We start from the raw sequence: 16,540 nt of genomic DNA on the forward strand, positions 1-16,540 counted from the left end.
GCCAGATAGAGGAATTTGTTAGATACGCCTCCATGTGCAATGTTTTGTTGGTGTAAGCCATCGAGCCCGAGAAGACTTTGCTTCGCAATGAGTTTAGCAAGCTTGCCAGGGAGTCGGCCATTAGGGAAGTGTATATCAATTGCATCGGGGATGTTCGGCCCCCAAAGCTCATATAACAGGCAATCATGAGATCCATTTGGGCCCTTCAGATCAAAGTGATCAAGGATGTGCACCGTACGTTTCAGAGGGTGATGAAATGCCGACTTCTTCAGCGTATGGAGCTCGCGGATCTCCCTAATATTCAGATATTCCCTCAAGGCGACTGGATGTAGCCACCTTGTCGGCAGCGATGAAGTGGCTCCGAGTCAACGGGGGAAACATATAGGGGCTGGTCAATCTGACTCTTGTCTCGGTGCTGAGATATGGATTTGGAGAAAATGCCAAGTCGTGAGATACTCCTCGATGGGATAGTACTTCTGGACAGTACCCAGAAAAGTGTAATGTAGGTGCTGTGTCACAGATCTAGATTGTTATGTACGGGGTGTGAACGATAGCAAATCACATGATCTGGCAGTAAATTATGTGCGATTCCTGTTGAAGTCTTGGGCCTAATATATCAATCGGACGTTCTGATTGTTGTTATGATCTTTTGGCCTGGAGGTTAAAAGCTAATCACTCAGGTGCAGCTTGAGTACCCGCAACGCGTTGTAATCACGTGAGTCTTGGCACTTGTTCCCACGCCCCGCTACACCAAACGTAAACAACTGACAACCTGATATACCCCGATTGGCACCTTATGGCAGCTACATAACACCGCTAGGGGGTGTTTATGAGCCCCCGCTGACTACTTCGCCACATGGAGAAACGCTTTCCTCAACAATAACCCAGGTTATCGTCGAGTCCTCGACATCATCGAGCCGGCCAGCGATCAAGCACTTGAACAGCGGTTCCATCCTAGCTATTATGCTAGATTTATACGAATGCTGGATACTGATGAAATTCTTCAATGTTATGTGGAAGACAAGGTCCAGTGGATTGGCTCCACCTGCTCACTCACCTCATTTCTTGCTTACTCAAATCATCAAAAAGATAGTTACGATTATCATCCAAGCCTTTCCCGTCTATCAACCCGAATGCCTGCCGAGCCCTCTTCATAAGAACTTCTTCGCAGAGTTAGTTTGGGAAATATCAAGTCAATCAAGGGTGCTTCAAAGGCGTGACGAGCTCGCAGAATACATCGAAGAAGCGAAAATTCCCTCTGTTTCCTCAGCGATTGGTCTTCCCGGTTGAATTGAATCAAATACATGCCGAATAATTGCAACTCAAAGTCTATAAGGACACCAATTCGGAGTGCGATACTGTTGACAACCTCCGCAAGCGTGGTATCCGCATTGATGCTGTCGGTCTTAAGTCCCACTTTGTTGTCGGCCAGACGCCATCGCTTGCCGATCAGCTCGCTACTAAGAAAGCTTACATCAAGACTGATTTGGATGTTATTATTACAGGACTTGGTATTCGCTTCGCGGAGGAGCCATACTATGCTGCTAACGTGCAGAAACAGCAGGCTACGGACTACTACCTCGATGTTCAACGCTGTCTTCAGGCTGGACATAGTTGCCTGGTATGATAGCCTCAAGACTGAACAGGTGTGTCACCCTGTTGTTGAGGTGCTGCAGGGTAATAAGTGCACTGTTTGTTGGCCTATTGGTACCGGGTCATATTTGAGATGAGACCTTGAACTTTGTAAAAAGAACCTAATTTTACAAATACTTTTGAAGAATTCGCGTCACTAGGCGGATAATTTGGATAATCTCATAACCATTAAGCGCCATTTATCCAAGTCTAGAGTTACTCTTGTGCCTGTGCTTTTGCAATCGCTCCCGGAGCAGCAGGCATGAGCGCACCTAGAGGTGGCTGGTTCTTCCCTTTGAACTCATCGCACATTTGTTCGAACGTAACCCACTCCACTCCCTCATGACTATTGATATATTCAATGAGCCTGCATATATTGCATTAGTCTCACGTTGGCCAACGGTCTTTGGCTGTATGAATCTGAACGTACCTTTCGTGCATGAGCAAAACATGAGGCCGACCTGAGACATCGGGATGAATCGTCATGGGGAAGACAAACTCGTCGTATTCTCGATAGAAATAGTCGAAGTGATCCTGTATTTAAAGAACCACGTCAGACCAAATTCTCCTGGTTCTGGATGTAGGTAAATACTAACCCTCCAAATATCCTCAACATCACGCGGATTAACCCATCCATGGCTATTCGCCGAATTCTTGATAAACATCATCGGCGGTAAGTCATCAATATACCAACTGCCAGGTATCTCCACAAGTCCAGTAGTATTACCCCTGACGAGTGGTTTCATCCACGTCTCCGCCTTCTGCTTATAGTCAATCTTCGTCCATGTATCCCCAGTCCGCAACCAGTACATCTGACAATCCTCATGGGACATGGAATGATCATATTCAATTCCATAAGCGAGCAAGAGCTCAACCATCTCTGCACTAGCCTCCCACCACGGCGCGACAATCCCGCGTGGTGGCTTTCCGCAGAACTCAGTCAACATCTTATATGTCTTGTCGAGGATGTCGCGCTGTTGCTCCGTAGACAAGTCACAGGGGTTTTCATGCGAGTAGCCGTGCAACCCGATCTCGTGGCCTGCGTCCCGGACCATGGCACATTCCTCTGGGAAGGTGTCTAGGGTGTGACCTGGGATGAACCATGTTGCTTTGATGTTGTATTTTTCGAAAAGCTTCAGCACGCGCGGTGTGCCGATGTGTCCTGCCCAGAGACCTGATTTTTATGAGTTTCGTCGATGTGAGAGTGACGATCTTATAGACACATTAGCTTACCTCGACTGATATCGCTCACGCTATCCTCGCCTCCGTATGAGCCTAGCCAGCCAGCTACTGCGTCGATGTCAACACCGTAGCCGACAAGAACTCGCTTTTTGCCCATGGTGATTGGGTTTGATTTATTGCTGATGACAGGGAGGTTGAGGCTAAGATTAAGAAAAATAATGGGAAATTGGTTGGAATCAGGTGTAGGAGAGGTTTTGTTGATCGAAATATATATGGTTCTCTACCCCCAACCATGCACCATGACAGACAAAGGTGGGGTGATCCTTAAAGGCGTTGAATCGGATTTTGTCGTATTGAAAATATCTTCATGTTATGGATAGCTATTTATCTTGATCCCACTCATGATTGACTCCGACTACCCCACTTGAGGTCGTCTGCTCTAGCTTGTGATCTATCACCACCATGACTTGTTCTGGTACAGTTACAATAGGCCGACATGGATCCATGGATATGTGTTTGCGAGTTTTTAACCAGTCCCCAATAGTAATTTTGCTACCTGGCGTTAACTTGAAATTGATCGCACAACTTTGCCGTCATTTCCGTCTTCATTTCTTTTCATCTTCACGCTCACGATGCCCGAAAGAGAACCTCGTCTAGTTCTTCCCAAGATGCTTGGTGAAACGATCACCACATACTGCCCTGATCCAGATGACCCTTTATTATCTTCTCTTTACAAAACACACGAATGGATTATCATGGAGAAGCTGAGAGAGGAACCATGCCCAATTACCCCAGAGGATTTCAACCAAGGCATAGGCTCTGCATCTACTACTGGAACATATCTTTGTCACTGCATAGACGACCCCGGATTTGATCTCGCCTTCATGCGTATCTATAAACAAATCCCTCTGGATGGCACTGAGTTTGATAATTTAGAGAATCGGAAGAAGCAGGCTACCATTGAATCTTTCGTGGAACTAGATGCCTTGAAGAAGTTTACAGAGACCGAGTGTACTGCTACCCCTAAACTCCTTGGATATCAAATTAATAACCAAGGCGCGAACGACCTTATCCCCCGCGGATATATCATTTACCTTATATTGGAAAAGGTCCAAGGAGAACCTCTTGAATTTGAGGAGTTCTGGAGCTTTCCCTTATATAAACGCAAATCTATCCGTGAGAAGTTCAAAGTCGCTTATATGTTTGTTATATAGTATACTTATAATCACGTCCTTGGAGCTAACTAGAATTAGGGAAATTCTGAGGTATGGGTTCATGCTTTTATCACCGGAATCATCAAATATCATACTTGATAAATATACAGGTGATATGTATATTCTCCTATACCCTGAATACTCTTGAATCTTGAACTAATAATACATAGCAAAATCACCGGTTTCGATATGGCTATAGAGATCGACCCAGAGTATGAATGGACAGACAACAACTTCGTGATATATGACCTGGTCCTGCTCTCCTCGAACTATGAGAAGTACGTTCCCATGGCGAATGATATCACCACTGATAAGTACGAGGGCTGGAGGTGGTGAGAAGGAGGGTTGATGCTAAATGTCATGATCTTTTTGACCTGTTTGCTGTTGCTTCTTTCCTTTGTTCATAGATGTTTGCTAGCTAAGCGAGATGATTGATATCTGCCATGTTTGCAGCAGTGGCCAGCTATATATGCAGGCAATGACCAAAGGCCACAACATAAATTCCACGTAGATGAATGACTCATGACTGTAGCTGCGGTCTCGGGGTCTTACACGAATCTTCAAAATAAATGGTTCAGAACTTTAAGCTGTGTCGATTGTGAGGCTCCAGATCGACCTTGAAAAAGAAAGAGTACATCCAAACAAATAACTAAGATGGAGAAAGAAAGAAGAAGCAAGTTGTAGAGTGGAAGCAACCAGTTGATATAGCTGACTACTTTGCAAACGTTGCAAACGTTGCAAACCTTGAACCTTCTCGCTTAGCGATCTAGCAAACAATCTATCTAATGAAGTAAACAATGCAAACATGAAGCATATGATATCGAGCTATCGTAGATCGTGAGATCAATCCTTCAAAGTTTCCCTTCCTCAAATCCGACCCACTCTCATGACACCCCCTTTAGATGAGGCTTTGATAAATTCCAATATTTCTTCGACTGCGAGTCGGTAGGAGCAAGCTATGGTATTAAAGAAGATAGGCAAAGATCAGAGCTCTTATCGTGCAAATGAATTGGGACAACCCCCACCTTTGAAGCTTGCGTACTGCGTGGATTTCCCAAAGTGAGTATTCTGAATACGCATCACATGACTTACGACCCAACCAAACTATTCCGAGATCACCTGATCCCCTAATCTATCTGTCACCATGAAGATCGAAATTAAATCGTGGGTTTGAATTAAATACCAGTCGCATTTGATCAATTGAATACTCTCTGCTAGCTAGCATTTAAACGCCGTTTCCAGAATTAATTTTTTTCCTATTGGTGGTGGTTAATTTGAACTAATTCACGGGGAAGATCATGTGATCTCTGAATAGCTTCATGTTATTGACATAACAGGTAATCTCTAAATACCAAGTACGGTCCTAAGTTATGTGTTGGCTATTTAGAATACTACTAGTTAGTTATAGCATGTCGAAAACCCTAATTAATTGGTTATGAACTTTGGGAAGGAAGGCATAGTATTGACAGTGAAGAAGGTATGACTCCAGACATGATAGAGTAACTAATGTATTAATGTGATGATTTGAGCCCAAGTGATTGAATAATATCGTAGTATAACCATCTATCCAAATTCCAATCTACGATGGTATACGAAAAATCCCAAAGCATCTTCTCGGCCTATCCATCATAGCGCATCGTGTCCATGTGTCTCAAACGGCAATCCCAGACACAAAACTCCAACAACAATCCACAATGCCGCGCTCGCATAGATTGGCGCAGTGGTAAAACCGGTTTTCGACGAGATAATACTAGCGACGAGTCCTCCAAATCGAAGGAGCGCAGCCGCTGTTCCGCAAGCCGTGCCACGATGAGGAGCTGGGAATGATTCCGGAGTGAACGCGTACATAATAGCGTATTCTGTGACACTGATTAGCTATGAAATTAGACATCGGCCATGATAGCAGTCTCACCGAAATTGCCTAGAAGGCTGGTGATACAAGAAAATGCCAAGTCAGCTGATGGAGTGTTGACTCCAACATATGCGAAGAGGAACACGCCTGTGACAGCGGCTGAAATTGACATCATCCATCTTCTTCCCATGCGGGTATTAACCGATACTGCGGCAGATAATGGTCCGACTATTCCGACAGCCGATGTGATGCAGTAGTTGCGATATGTTAGGGAGAGAGACGATTTTTCTGTGAATTTGGTCGCAAGGTAGGAAGGTAAGAAGGCGAAGAACAGCGGGTATGCGATTCCTGAATAGTGTGAGTAGAGATATAATAAGGAATGGCGTCTCACTTACCGACTGTCAACCAGATGGCCCAAATGATCAATGTCTGTCTACCGAGCTTTGGAGTTGCGAACAGTGCACGGTAGTGCTCCCCTCGGAACGCTTGCATGTTCTCCTTCACAATTTCTTTCGTTGACATTCGCTTAGACTCTCCTTCGCTGGGAGTATTTCCAAACCTGGCATCGATTTCTTGAAGCATCTCAAGCGTCAGGGGCTCTGGCTTTCCATTTTGTTTCGCAACGTAATTGATGGCGTTGACCGCATCCTGATCTCTTCCCTGGGAGAGCAGATATCTGGGGGTTTCGGGGAGTTTGAAAACAAAAATGCGTATGATGGTAAATGCGAGGGCTAGACCTCCTAGAGTGATGAGTGTGTATCTCCTAATGATTCGGAATTAGCGAGGGAATGCACTGTGTATCATGGGGCTCTTACCATCCCATGTTCTGGCTTCGAGAACATGTTTCTGGGGTGGCATCAGTTGGACAACTAAAGTGGGCTAGGAATACCCAAGAAATCAAGGAGACAATAAGTTGACTCAGATTCCACCAAGCCGAAAGAGCTGTGAGAAGATACTGATGACTGGAGGTCTTTGAGTTAGCAGCGGCTCACAGTAATATCGTCAACTCGGGAACTCTCACCTTCCTGGGACGAATTCTAGGAATATCATCGAATCAACAGGCACATTTCCACCGGCTGCAGTTCCAATGACTGCCCAAAGTGCACTGAATGCAATGAAGTTCATTGAACCAGCAGCGGCACACAGAAATATGCCAGCAATGAGTAGCGTACAATTGAAGGCCGGCTTGCGTCCGATGAGATCGCTCGACAGACCCCAAAACGAAGCACCCAAAATGAGGCCAACATAATACGCAACGGAACTGTAGCTGACTTGGACGATACCAGTGAACTCTTGCTTGATAGGGGGCTGGACACTTCCAATGCCCTGTGATGCAAACTATTCGAAGTATATGTTAGCAAGAGTGATTTCAGGAGGAAAGCAGTGATCTTGCATACATTATCGACTATCCATCCGAAACCGGTGACCACGAAGAGTTTCCATTGGAACCTAGTAGTGCCAGGATATCAGTACCGCAATCAACTGCTCAAGATTGAGAGGAGTGAATACCAGCCCATTCCAATTTCCTCCAGGCATTTTCCAACTAACTCAGACTTCAAGCGGTATGCCTTAGTGGTAGAGGATCCGTAGAAATCCTCAACCTCATAATCATCAATAGTCGTTAGCTTAGAAACCTCATAGTCCGGAGTGCTGCTCTCTGTTGGCCGGATCTGCTTCTTGTCGACTTGGATTTCGTCCATCTTGCAATTGGAAATTGAGTGAGGAATTTCTTGCTCTCAATGTAGACATATTCGGGTCAAATGTCGTTCTCTTTTAGGGCTACGATGTTGCTGCCAATCGATCATCTTGTCTGATAGTCCATACACTTCAGGTTGATACGGATGGATCCGGCTACCAAGAGTGGAGAGAAAATAAGGTGCTATCCCACTCTTGGGCCCGGGACGCGTTGGATCTACGATATCACAACAGCTTAGACCAGGCCGACAATTACTTGGCGGCTTCACTGCACTTCACTCTATTAGGTTTATCGATCGATTGAGCCAAGCAATATATGGTTATTCAGTGCTTTTTCGTGTTGTGTGCTGTAGAATATGCTAATATTGCATTTTCTTACTTCTGTTTTTGGGTTTTTGGGTTTTCTTCGGTACGAGAGCATCAAATATGTAGAAATCTTCAATAAATTGCAATATGGATAACACTAGGCACCGACCGCAGCAACAACCGGAATAACATCTGCCTTCTGTAAATCCAAATCCTTCTTGAATTCCTCAGCGCGGCCATAGCTCTCCTTGTAAGACGCTGTCACCATATCCTGCACAGTAATTGGACCGTACTTGGCAGGTTCCCCCTCTTCGCGACAGTTAGGCAAGCACTCGCAGATATAGTCCGGGTTTCCACTGAAAAAGAACGGAATCGAGTATCTCTCTCGACCGGATTTGTTGATCACACGATGGGTGTTGGATTTATATTTGTCATTCGCCATGCGCATGAAGAGGTTACCCAAATTCACGACATACGCTCCAGGAACGGGTTTGACCTATCAATAAATCTCCGTCAGAGCCAAGGTCAAGACACTACGTTAGTCATAACTCACATCCAGCCATTGGCCTGATGGCGCATCTAGCACCTGCAACCCATCGACCTCATCCTGTAGAAGGAGAGTGATACACCCAAAGTCGGTATGCGCTCCGATGCCGCGATTCAATTTCTCGTCTGTGTCCTCCGGCTGCGCGGGATAGTGCAGGTATCGCATTGTTGCAACGGCTCCGTCTGTGAGAGGGTCGAAGAATGTTGATTCAACTCCCAGCGTTTGAGCCAGGACCCCCAAAACATCCTTTGCCAGATCGAATACCGCGTGGTAGTATTCCATAGTTGTTTCTTGGAACTCCTCCTTATTGGGAACAGTAGGAGGCCACTGGTTGGGGCCACTGTTCAGTTTCTTCTCCAAATAGTAGGGGTGGTCTTCGGGGATTTCCTCGCCGATGTACAGGCCTTCTTTCAGCTCTGGCCCGGTGCCTACTTCTAGCATTTGCGATCGGAGGAGTTCATAGCCTCTGTTGAAAGTGGTGAGATCTACTTGGTTAGCAGAATTCGCGATGAGCGGGTAAGGATCTTACTCTTGTCAATTTTCAATTTCTCCTCCAGAGGAAGATCAAAGAAGCGCCTGGAGCATTTCATGACACGGTTCTGCAAGTCCAGTGGAATGCGGTGGCCAGTGATCTGAAAGAAGCCGTTGTAATGGCAACATTTGCGCACTTCTGCGATCAACTTTGATTTTGCGTCGCTATCCTCTCCATAGAATGGAGAGAAATCCAAGATGGGTGGAGCTGCAGGTAGAGACATAGTGGTGAGTTAACCGATGAGGTGTGCTTCTGTTTGCTTTTTTAGATCGCGCTGCTTTCAATATATTTCTGTGGAATTGAAAAATAGCTACTTCAAGACCGTTCTACCTCGCACAGAAGTCCGACATCTCGACTCGAGCTACTCCAGCTGTAGCTGGAGCTCTGGGATGAGCCATGAAAGATGGGGGTGGTGACAAGAATGCTCCAAGAATGGGGGCCAACGGTTTTAGCTCGCTGCGATAAGGGCGTGCGGGGAAGACATGGGAAGAACAAAGGTCAAAAGTCCAAACCATATCCTATCTGGAGAATCTGGAGATATGGCTATTGGTCATGTCTGGTTGGATATGGCTTTTTGTACTAGTAGTACATATGTGAATGTGAAAGTTAAGAGGTTAGAAGAGAGGAAATATTGCTTAGTATAAGAACCCTGTCCACTAACCCGTGGGCTAGATATTTGAGAATTAGCCATTTTGAAAATATAGTTATTATGATGTCTGAGTTAAAATCAACTGCAACAGTGAAGGTGGCTGACCCCGAAGTCAACGTAGGGGAAACCACCACTTATACAGATCGCGATGCCGAAAGGTCCTATGTCAGGAAAATTGATTTCATTGTGCTCCCAACGCTGTGCTTGGTAGGTTATCTAGCATGAGAAACATACCTATCAGGAATTATCGCTAACTTCGAGGCTTTTGTCATCGCACAGATGTACTTTTTTGACTGCATGGATCGGGTAAGTGCCGAGAAGACGGCATATGCGTTCCCGAAACATGCTAACAATCATTGGCAGAGCAATTTGGCAAATGCCAAGACAGATGGTCTTGAGAAAGACTTGCACCTGAAGGGGAATGACTACTCTCTATTGATTCTTCTCTTCTATATCCCATTCGGGTTGTTCGATCTGCCGTGGAATCTTTTGATCAAGAGGTTTTCTGGTAGAATCATGCTGTCTATTAGTGTGACTCTCCAACCCTTTGAGATTTGCTTGGATTTGCTGACATATAAATGAAAGTGTCTATTGTGTGGGGAGTTCTAGCACTATGTCAATGCGCCGCTAAGGACTTTGGCTCGCTACTTGCGATTCGCATAATCTTAGGTGTTTTTGAAGCCGGTTTCTTCGCCGGAGCTACCTTTTACCTCACGTTGTTCTACAAGCGTGGGGAAATGGGATTCCGCCTGGCTATCATGCAGTCATTTGCAGTTCTAGCGTCCGCATTCAGTGGACTAATCTCCTTTGGGGTATTCCAAATAAACCACCCAGCAGTCAAAGGATGGCAGTGGTTGTTTATTATCGAAGGATCGATGACATTAATTACCGGAGCTGTGGCGTTTTTTGTGCTCCCAGATGGGGCACAGAAAGCATGGTTTTTGACTGATAGAGAGAGGGCGGCAGCGACAGCACGTCTGCTTCGTGATACCTCGTCTGAGGTGAATACTCCATTCAATCTCAAGGCTTGCTTTGAGTCATGGAACGACTGGAAATTCCCAGTGTGGTGTTTGATTACGTTCACATACCCTGTTGCGTATGCCACTGCAATGAATTTCTTCCCTTTAGTAAGTATCGAGGAGCGTATTGTCGAACGTTGGCTAACGATAGCAGATCGTTCAACGATTGGGATATTCCGTCGTCAAGACTAATTTATGGACGGTGGCGCCAAATCTTGTCGGAGCAGTATTCCTGCTATGTGTGGCCAAGTCCTCCGACTATTTCCGCGAAAGAACGCTCCATATTGTCTTTTCTTTGGCGATTTCATTCGTCGGAATGATTATATTAATCGCGATTGACGTTCAGAACAACAAGGGAGTAGCATACTTTGCCTGTTTCCTAATGGCAGCAGGATCATATATTCCGTCCTGTCTCGTTCATGCCTGGCACAACAATAACAACGTACACGAAAACTCGCGAGCTGCCAATACGGGCTTTTTTGTAGGACTGGGGAATTTTGCCGGCGTACTGAGCGCGGGCACATTCCGAACTCAATACGCACCAAAGTGAGATACTCTGCTATTATATAAAGGGGTATCGCTAACTGACTAGGTATCTGCCAACTCTCATCGCAACTTGTTGTTGCAACGCAGTGTGCATAGTCCTAGTTCTTGGATTAGGAGGCTGGATGCGCATGGAGAATCATCGCCGAGATAGCAAACAGGGACTGAGACTGAGAGAGGATCAGACTGACACTAGTCAGTTTAAGGAGGGCGAAAAGAGTCCTGAGTGGAGATACTTCCCTTGATATCTTCGGGTTGTCCATAATATCGCTAAGTAGCCCTAGCTGAGAAATCCAAATTTTACCGTCATCTTTTAGTTGGTGTAGTTCACTTCCCTGGCTATGCATAGAAAGCACCCCATACGGTTTATTCTTTTGACTGTATGCTTTTACAAATATATTGCTTTATACTAATCGGCAGGTATTCTACTGCGTGTCATTATCCATTCTCATTTTAAGTTATAACATAACAAGGGACATCTTAAACGACATCATAGTGTCATTATATAACTATCGCCTCCCTTTTATCATTTCAAGCAAGATAAATCGAGGCCGATAGGCGGCTGACTACTATTATCTGATCGAAATCAAGTATTCAGATCTTACGATGCCCCTGGGGTATTTGGAGAACTTCCCCAACATCCCCAACATCCGCAATCCCCCGGCCCTAGTGGGAAATTGAAGAGCGCTAAGTGGCCAAAACCTCAATTGGAAAGAAATCGTCTCGATAAGAGCTTTGCATATCTTTTTCAAATTATACCAATCAGGAATTAGCGTCATTTCGTCCCCGCATGCTTATCAGTAGACATCGGCGTTTGCCCCGAGTAAATTATTGTCAAAGACATTGAAGTGCACAGCCAGACCTCGTTTCGCACATGGGCAACTCAGGCATGAAAAACCAGGAAAAGCATCCGTGCCAACACCCAGGCTGTAGCAAAAGCTTCACGCGCGCAGAGCACCTGCGTCGCCATGCGCTCAACCACGAGCAGGCGCGCAATGGGTATACCTGCGAGCGTTGCTCTGTTCACTTTCAGCGCTCAGATTTGCTAGGTAAGAATAAACTAGGTTCGGTGGTTAGGCAGGTGCTGATATGGGTCCAGCGCGACATGTGGAGCGACACCAGAAACGGGATCTCGAAGCTGGAGGGCCTGGGCAGGGGACACTGAAGACTCGAAAGAGAACCCGCAGAGCCGAGGACGGTTCGATTGTTGTTCGTCCTTCGCAGCGACAACTGAGGACTGCGGCTGCAGCTCGATCCCCGATCTCGGCAAATAGTACTAGTCAGGAGCCAGAACTGCGAGATGAGGTAGAGTATTTTAATGATAATGTTCCCTTGTCACCACCTGGCTCGGGCACTGATCCAACGTCGATCTCTATGGATGACACAGACCCGTTTCTGGCTTCGTTGGTGCCAGCTGGGCCTTTTGAGCAGTATGTTGAGCCAGTGCCTGGACAGTTCGATGCAGCAGATGGTTCTTTTGGTGTTGAGTTGGATGGGATTGGGGATTATTTTGGAATGGACACTGGTATGGATGACGCCAGCTCGTTCGCCATGTTTCGTACGCTAATCTCAGCAGCAACCGACTTCAACCTCCCATTTGCCGCGACGTCTAATTACAATTGGCTCTTCGATGTTTCCTCTCTCGACGATGCTTTCCATCAATTCAACCTCCCTCTCGGTTTCGACACGGCGCCCATTTTGGAACAATTCGATTCGAATTCTGCGGAAGGAGCAGAGAAATACGATGGCCCATCGGCCTTACTCATGGCGTCAATCATGGACAGGAGCGAAACATTCGGAGAGACCGCATCACCTGCAGTACCCAGTCTCCCAGACCTGGACTGGATGTCTGGTGCAGCGACGCTGGACCCTAACCTTCCAAGGAATCTACCAAGAATATCTGAAGAAGCCCGGAAGGGGATTCTAGCACTCGTTGCACAGGCACATCCAACAAGCATAGATGGACATCCCATGGTACTCGAATCGCCACTTCTGACACTCCCGGCGCTCCAGGCATATTGTGACATGTTCTTCGATCGGTTTAACACGACATACCCTCTGATTCACCAGCATACTTTTGACCCAAGCACCGCGCCACCAGTATTCCTCGCTTCGATTATCTTCATGGGCGCGACATATGGTACGCGTGAGGCTCATCAATTAGCAGTGGAGGTCCACGATGTTCTGCGAAGCCAGCTACTCTGTCATCCGGATTTCTCACCTCAAGCTGACCTGTGGGTCCTACAAACCATGCTTCTGATAGACTGTTTCGGGAAGATGCGAGCTGGTCCCAAACAGCGCGAGCGGGCACAGTTGTTCCACTGTGTGCTAATCAAAATGATCAGGCGCAGCAACTGCTGTGGGATACGCGACCTGTTCAACGTCAATCAGTCAGGGGATTTGGATCAAATGTGGCGACAGGCTATGGAAGAAGAACAGCGTAAGAGAGTGGCTATACACTGCTTCATGTGGGATACACAGCACGCAGTGTTATTCTCGCAGTCACTCTGTATGTCTGCGTTCGAGATCAGATCTTCATTACCGTGTGGTCCTGCAGTCTGGGACGCCTCCTCTGCTCGAGAGTGGTCGCAGCATGCCTTTCGTGAAGAGAACAGGCAATTCCTGACTGTTTTGAAAGGATATATTACACCGGCGGCTGTCTCCCGACCTCGAGATCTGAATGTTTTCGCTCGAATTGTCGTTCTACATGGGTTGATGTCTGTATCTGCGGACCTGAAACGTCGCGATCAAACAACCCTACGGTCGGAGACACCCGAGCGTGTCGGGGCTTGGACACCGCGCATGGGTCGGTCCTATGACCTGTGGAAAGTCGACTTCGATGCCGATTGCCTGGCGATTAAACTTGCTCAGACTGCCAGTCCTCGGCAGTTCACGGGGCTCAAGATCTCCGGGTATGCCCTTTACCATGCAGCGTATCTCGCGTTGAATGTCGAGGTCCTTGATTTGCAAATTGTCGCTGGCGCGTGTCAGATCCTGGGTCGGACAGTTACCGAGGCCGATCAGGCACGGTCGCTGCGGAATATTACAAGATGGCTACAGGAGGAATCCGGACCATCCTGTAGTACTGCACGCCAAGCGGCATCATTACTTCAGGATGCGGTGTTGAGTCTTCATGACTGGGACCAGGCTGATTCCTTCCACTTCCCCTGGTGTTTATATCTATGCACATTGGCCTGCTGGGTTTTTCATCGTGGACCTAATCTCACATCCGACGACAACCGAACCAATACTGATCTGTCTTCGTTGATCGTGATGCTAACTAATTGTCCTAGCTTACCGGAGCTAGCGGTTTTATCTGGCAAATATTGTCCTCGCCCTCTAGCCGGAGCTATGGCTAAACAACTAGCGACTGTCCGGTGGGCTGTTGTTCACGATGCTATGAAAGTTTTGATGAGATTGTCATGATAGTCTTTGTATTCTTTGTATTTGATAGTCAATATGTAGTTTCCCAATCCGACATGTTGATCTGAACAAGTGCGGTCTATCTTTATCTATTTGCTATAGAAAGGATAATCCGTATAACCCTTCTGAGCAGGATCAGCACCATAGAATGTCGTGCGATCATAAGGAGTCAAAGGCAAACCCTCCTTCAACCGACGCGGCAGATCAGGGTTGGAGATGAAATAACGACCGAACACAATAGCATCCGCTCCACCCGTGGCAAGCTTGACAACCGCATTCTCGGCGTTGAAGTTTCCAGCTGCGAGGAGAGAGACCCCTGCCTTCTTCAGTGTCGGCCGGAACACATCAAGTGACGGCTTATCCGAAGCCAGGGAGTCAATCTTAGACGCTTCATCCATCACCTCATCGAATCGGGGCTCGACCATGTGCACGTATGCGGGCCGCGATTCCTCGGGCAGTCCAGCAATCTGCGAAGAGAGCGCGAGCCAGTGAACGTTGGGGTTTGAATCGCGCGTATCTTGGAAATAATTGTAGGGCGACAGGCGGATGCCGACGCGGTCGGCTCCGATCTCGGCGGTGACGGCCTCGAGGACTTCGATTATGATCCGAGATCGCTTTTCGATGCTGCCACCATATTCGTCGGTGCGAGTGTTGACGTTGTCGTGGAGAAATTGGTCAAGGAGATATCCATTGGCACCTGATTCGTTAGTCACAGCACATCATCAAGGCCGGAGTTATTCTTACCGTGAACCTCCACTCCATCGAAACCGGCCTCGCGGGCTCGCTTTGCTGCAGCAGCATACTCCTTCACTGTATCTTGGATTTCCTCCACTGTCATAGCCCGGGGTGGTGAAGCTGCGTACTCCGATCCATCGAGTGCGTTTCCGCTGATTGGGATCTCACTGGCTCCAAGAACTTCCCTTCCTTCAATCAAGGAGGAAACAGTTGCGCGGCCAACATGCCACAGTTGACAGTATATATAACCACCCTTAGCATGCACAGCATCGGTAACCTTCTTCCAGCCAGCGATTTGCGAGGAAGTAAAGATGCCAGGGACTCCTGGGTATCCGGCGGCCTGAAAATGTTAGTTTCTCGAACTAGTCAAACCGGTCAAACTGGTCAAACAGCCTAAACAGAAGAAAGTTCACATACATATCTGCTAATCGGAGTCGCTTCGGTCAACATAAATCCTCCATCCGAAGCTCGCTGCGAATAGTACTCGACATTAAGCTCATTCGGGACATAAACACCCTCGGACTCCTTGCTCGCTCTCATCCGCGTCAACGGTGCCAAAACTACACGGTGCTTGAGAGTCAGAGCACCCAGGCGGACGGACTCGAACAAAGGATCGGTGACTGCGATTGAACCCATTTCGTAAGGATATATTTACTTTGCGATTGGCACATTTTGGCTTTGGCTAAGGTAATATTTATAGCTTGGAGGGGCCATGGTATGCCATTTTTGGCGGTTCCATTCTTGACTTTTCCATTGAAGGTGGGATCATTGATCTGCTTGAATAGTGGGATGATGGTGAGGCTTGAGGGTTCGGCTATCAAAGAAAACAACCCCCACTGTAAAATGAGCTCCCCCACCCTCGAATGTGTCTCCGCTACCCTTTTGGGATGGATATGGTGGTCACCTGACCGCCAATGTACGCCTCAGGCATCAACCCCTGAATAGTAACTCTCGTAGTCTTAATATCTTGTTGATCTCATTGATTGTGACTACGCTCGGTTCTATCCGATCGAATTGCTAATTTCTTCTCGTCAACTTCATCCCACTATCTAGTTAGAGCATAATACCTCGGTTGACTGTGTGGTGTACAAGAAAGTGATGATAATGTGTACCACATTCTACGCAATTTATATGTCCACATTGTAGAGCATATTAATCGAATAGAAGTGTACAAATAGAAACACTACGACTAACCTCGTTATAGCCATACT

The 16,540-nt window shown here is 46.9% G+C and overlaps 8 protein-coding genes across 8 annotated transcripts; 4 read left to right on the forward strand and 4 right to left on the reverse strand.

Moving 5' to 3' along the window:
* Positions 1–185: 185 nt before the first annotated feature.
* N7518_005693 (uncharacterized protein) lies at positions 186–1,627 on the forward strand (the record flags this gene model as incomplete). The annotated part of the gene is made up of 3 exons (XM_057186620.1): positions 186–234; positions 821–1,285; positions 1,329–1,627. 3 exons carry the CDS (start codon positions 186–188, stop codon positions 1,625–1,627), a joined length of 813 nt encoding a protein of 270 aa, XP_057043390.1.
* Positions 1,628–1,848: 221 nt separating this feature from the next.
* On the reverse strand, positions 1,849–2,971 carry N7518_005694 (polysaccharide deacetylase family protein; the record flags this gene model as incomplete). The annotated part of the gene is made up of 4 exons (XM_057186621.1): positions 1,849–1,999; positions 2,063–2,166; positions 2,229–2,806; positions 2,866–2,971. 4 exons carry the CDS (start codon positions 2,969–2,971, stop codon positions 1,849–1,851), a joined length of 939 nt encoding a protein of 312 aa, XP_057043391.1.
* Positions 2,972–3,446: 475 nt separating this feature from the next.
* Positions 3,447–4,364, forward strand: N7518_005695 (uncharacterized protein; the record flags this gene model as incomplete). The annotated part of the gene is made up of 3 exons (XM_057186622.1): positions 3,447–4,015; positions 4,068–4,079; positions 4,199–4,364. The coding sequence occupies 3 exons, from the start codon at positions 3,447–3,449 to the stop codon at positions 4,362–4,364; spliced, it is 747 nt and encodes a 248-aa protein (XP_057043392.1).
* Positions 4,365–5,654: 1,290 nt separating this feature from the next.
* Positions 5,655–7,580, reverse strand: N7518_005696 (MFS transporter; the record flags this gene model as incomplete). The annotated part of the gene is made up of 7 exons (XM_057186623.1): positions 5,655–5,887; positions 5,941–6,228; positions 6,276–6,643; positions 6,696–6,842; positions 6,902–7,218; positions 7,278–7,329; positions 7,390–7,580. 7 exons carry the CDS (start codon positions 7,578–7,580, stop codon positions 5,655–5,657), a joined length of 1,596 nt encoding a protein of 531 aa, XP_057043393.1.
* A 458-nt stretch (positions 7,581–8,038) lies between these two features.
* encD (Fe(2+)/2-oxoglutarate-dependent oxygenase encD) lies at positions 8,039–9,183 on the reverse strand (the record flags this gene model as incomplete). Its single annotated transcript, XM_057186624.1, has 3 exons — positions 8,039–8,377; positions 8,435–8,913; positions 8,958–9,183. 3 exons carry the CDS (start codon positions 9,181–9,183, stop codon positions 8,039–8,041), a joined length of 1,044 nt encoding a protein of 347 aa, XP_057043394.1.
* Positions 9,184–9,672: 489 nt separating this feature from the next.
* N7518_005698 (Major facilitator superfamily domain general substrate transporter) lies at positions 9,673–11,416 on the forward strand (the record flags this gene model as incomplete). The annotated part of the gene is made up of 5 exons (XM_057186625.1): positions 9,673–9,820; positions 9,851–10,138; positions 10,195–10,736; positions 10,783–11,174; positions 11,221–11,416. 5 exons carry the CDS (start codon positions 9,673–9,675, stop codon positions 11,414–11,416), a joined length of 1,566 nt encoding a protein of 521 aa, XP_057043395.1.
* A 629-nt stretch (positions 11,417–12,045) lies between these two features.
* On the forward strand, positions 12,046–14,597 carry N7518_005699 (uncharacterized protein; the record flags this gene model as incomplete). The annotated part of the gene is made up of 2 exons (XM_057186626.1): positions 12,046–12,220; positions 12,271–14,597. The coding sequence occupies 2 exons, from the start codon at positions 12,046–12,048 to the stop codon at positions 14,595–14,597; spliced, it is 2,502 nt and encodes an 833-aa protein (XP_057043396.1).
* Positions 14,598–14,683: 86 nt separating this feature from the next.
* On the reverse strand, positions 14,684–15,965 carry N7518_005700 (alkene reductase; the record flags this gene model as incomplete). Its single annotated transcript, XM_057186627.1, has 3 exons — positions 14,684–15,291; positions 15,339–15,669; positions 15,747–15,965. The coding sequence occupies 3 exons, from the start codon at positions 15,963–15,965 to the stop codon at positions 14,684–14,686; spliced, it is 1,158 nt and encodes a 385-aa protein (XP_057043397.1).
* Between the last annotated feature and the right edge of the window lie 575 nt (positions 15,966–16,540).

Source organism: Penicillium psychrosexuale (genome assembly GCF_028828465.1).
Source record: "Penicillium psychrosexuale strain IBT 29551 chromosome Unknown utg000003l, whole genome shotgun sequence".
In the NCBI taxonomy this organism is placed as follows: Eukaryota; Fungi; Ascomycota; class Eurotiomycetes; order Eurotiales; family Aspergillaceae; genus Penicillium; species Penicillium psychrosexuale.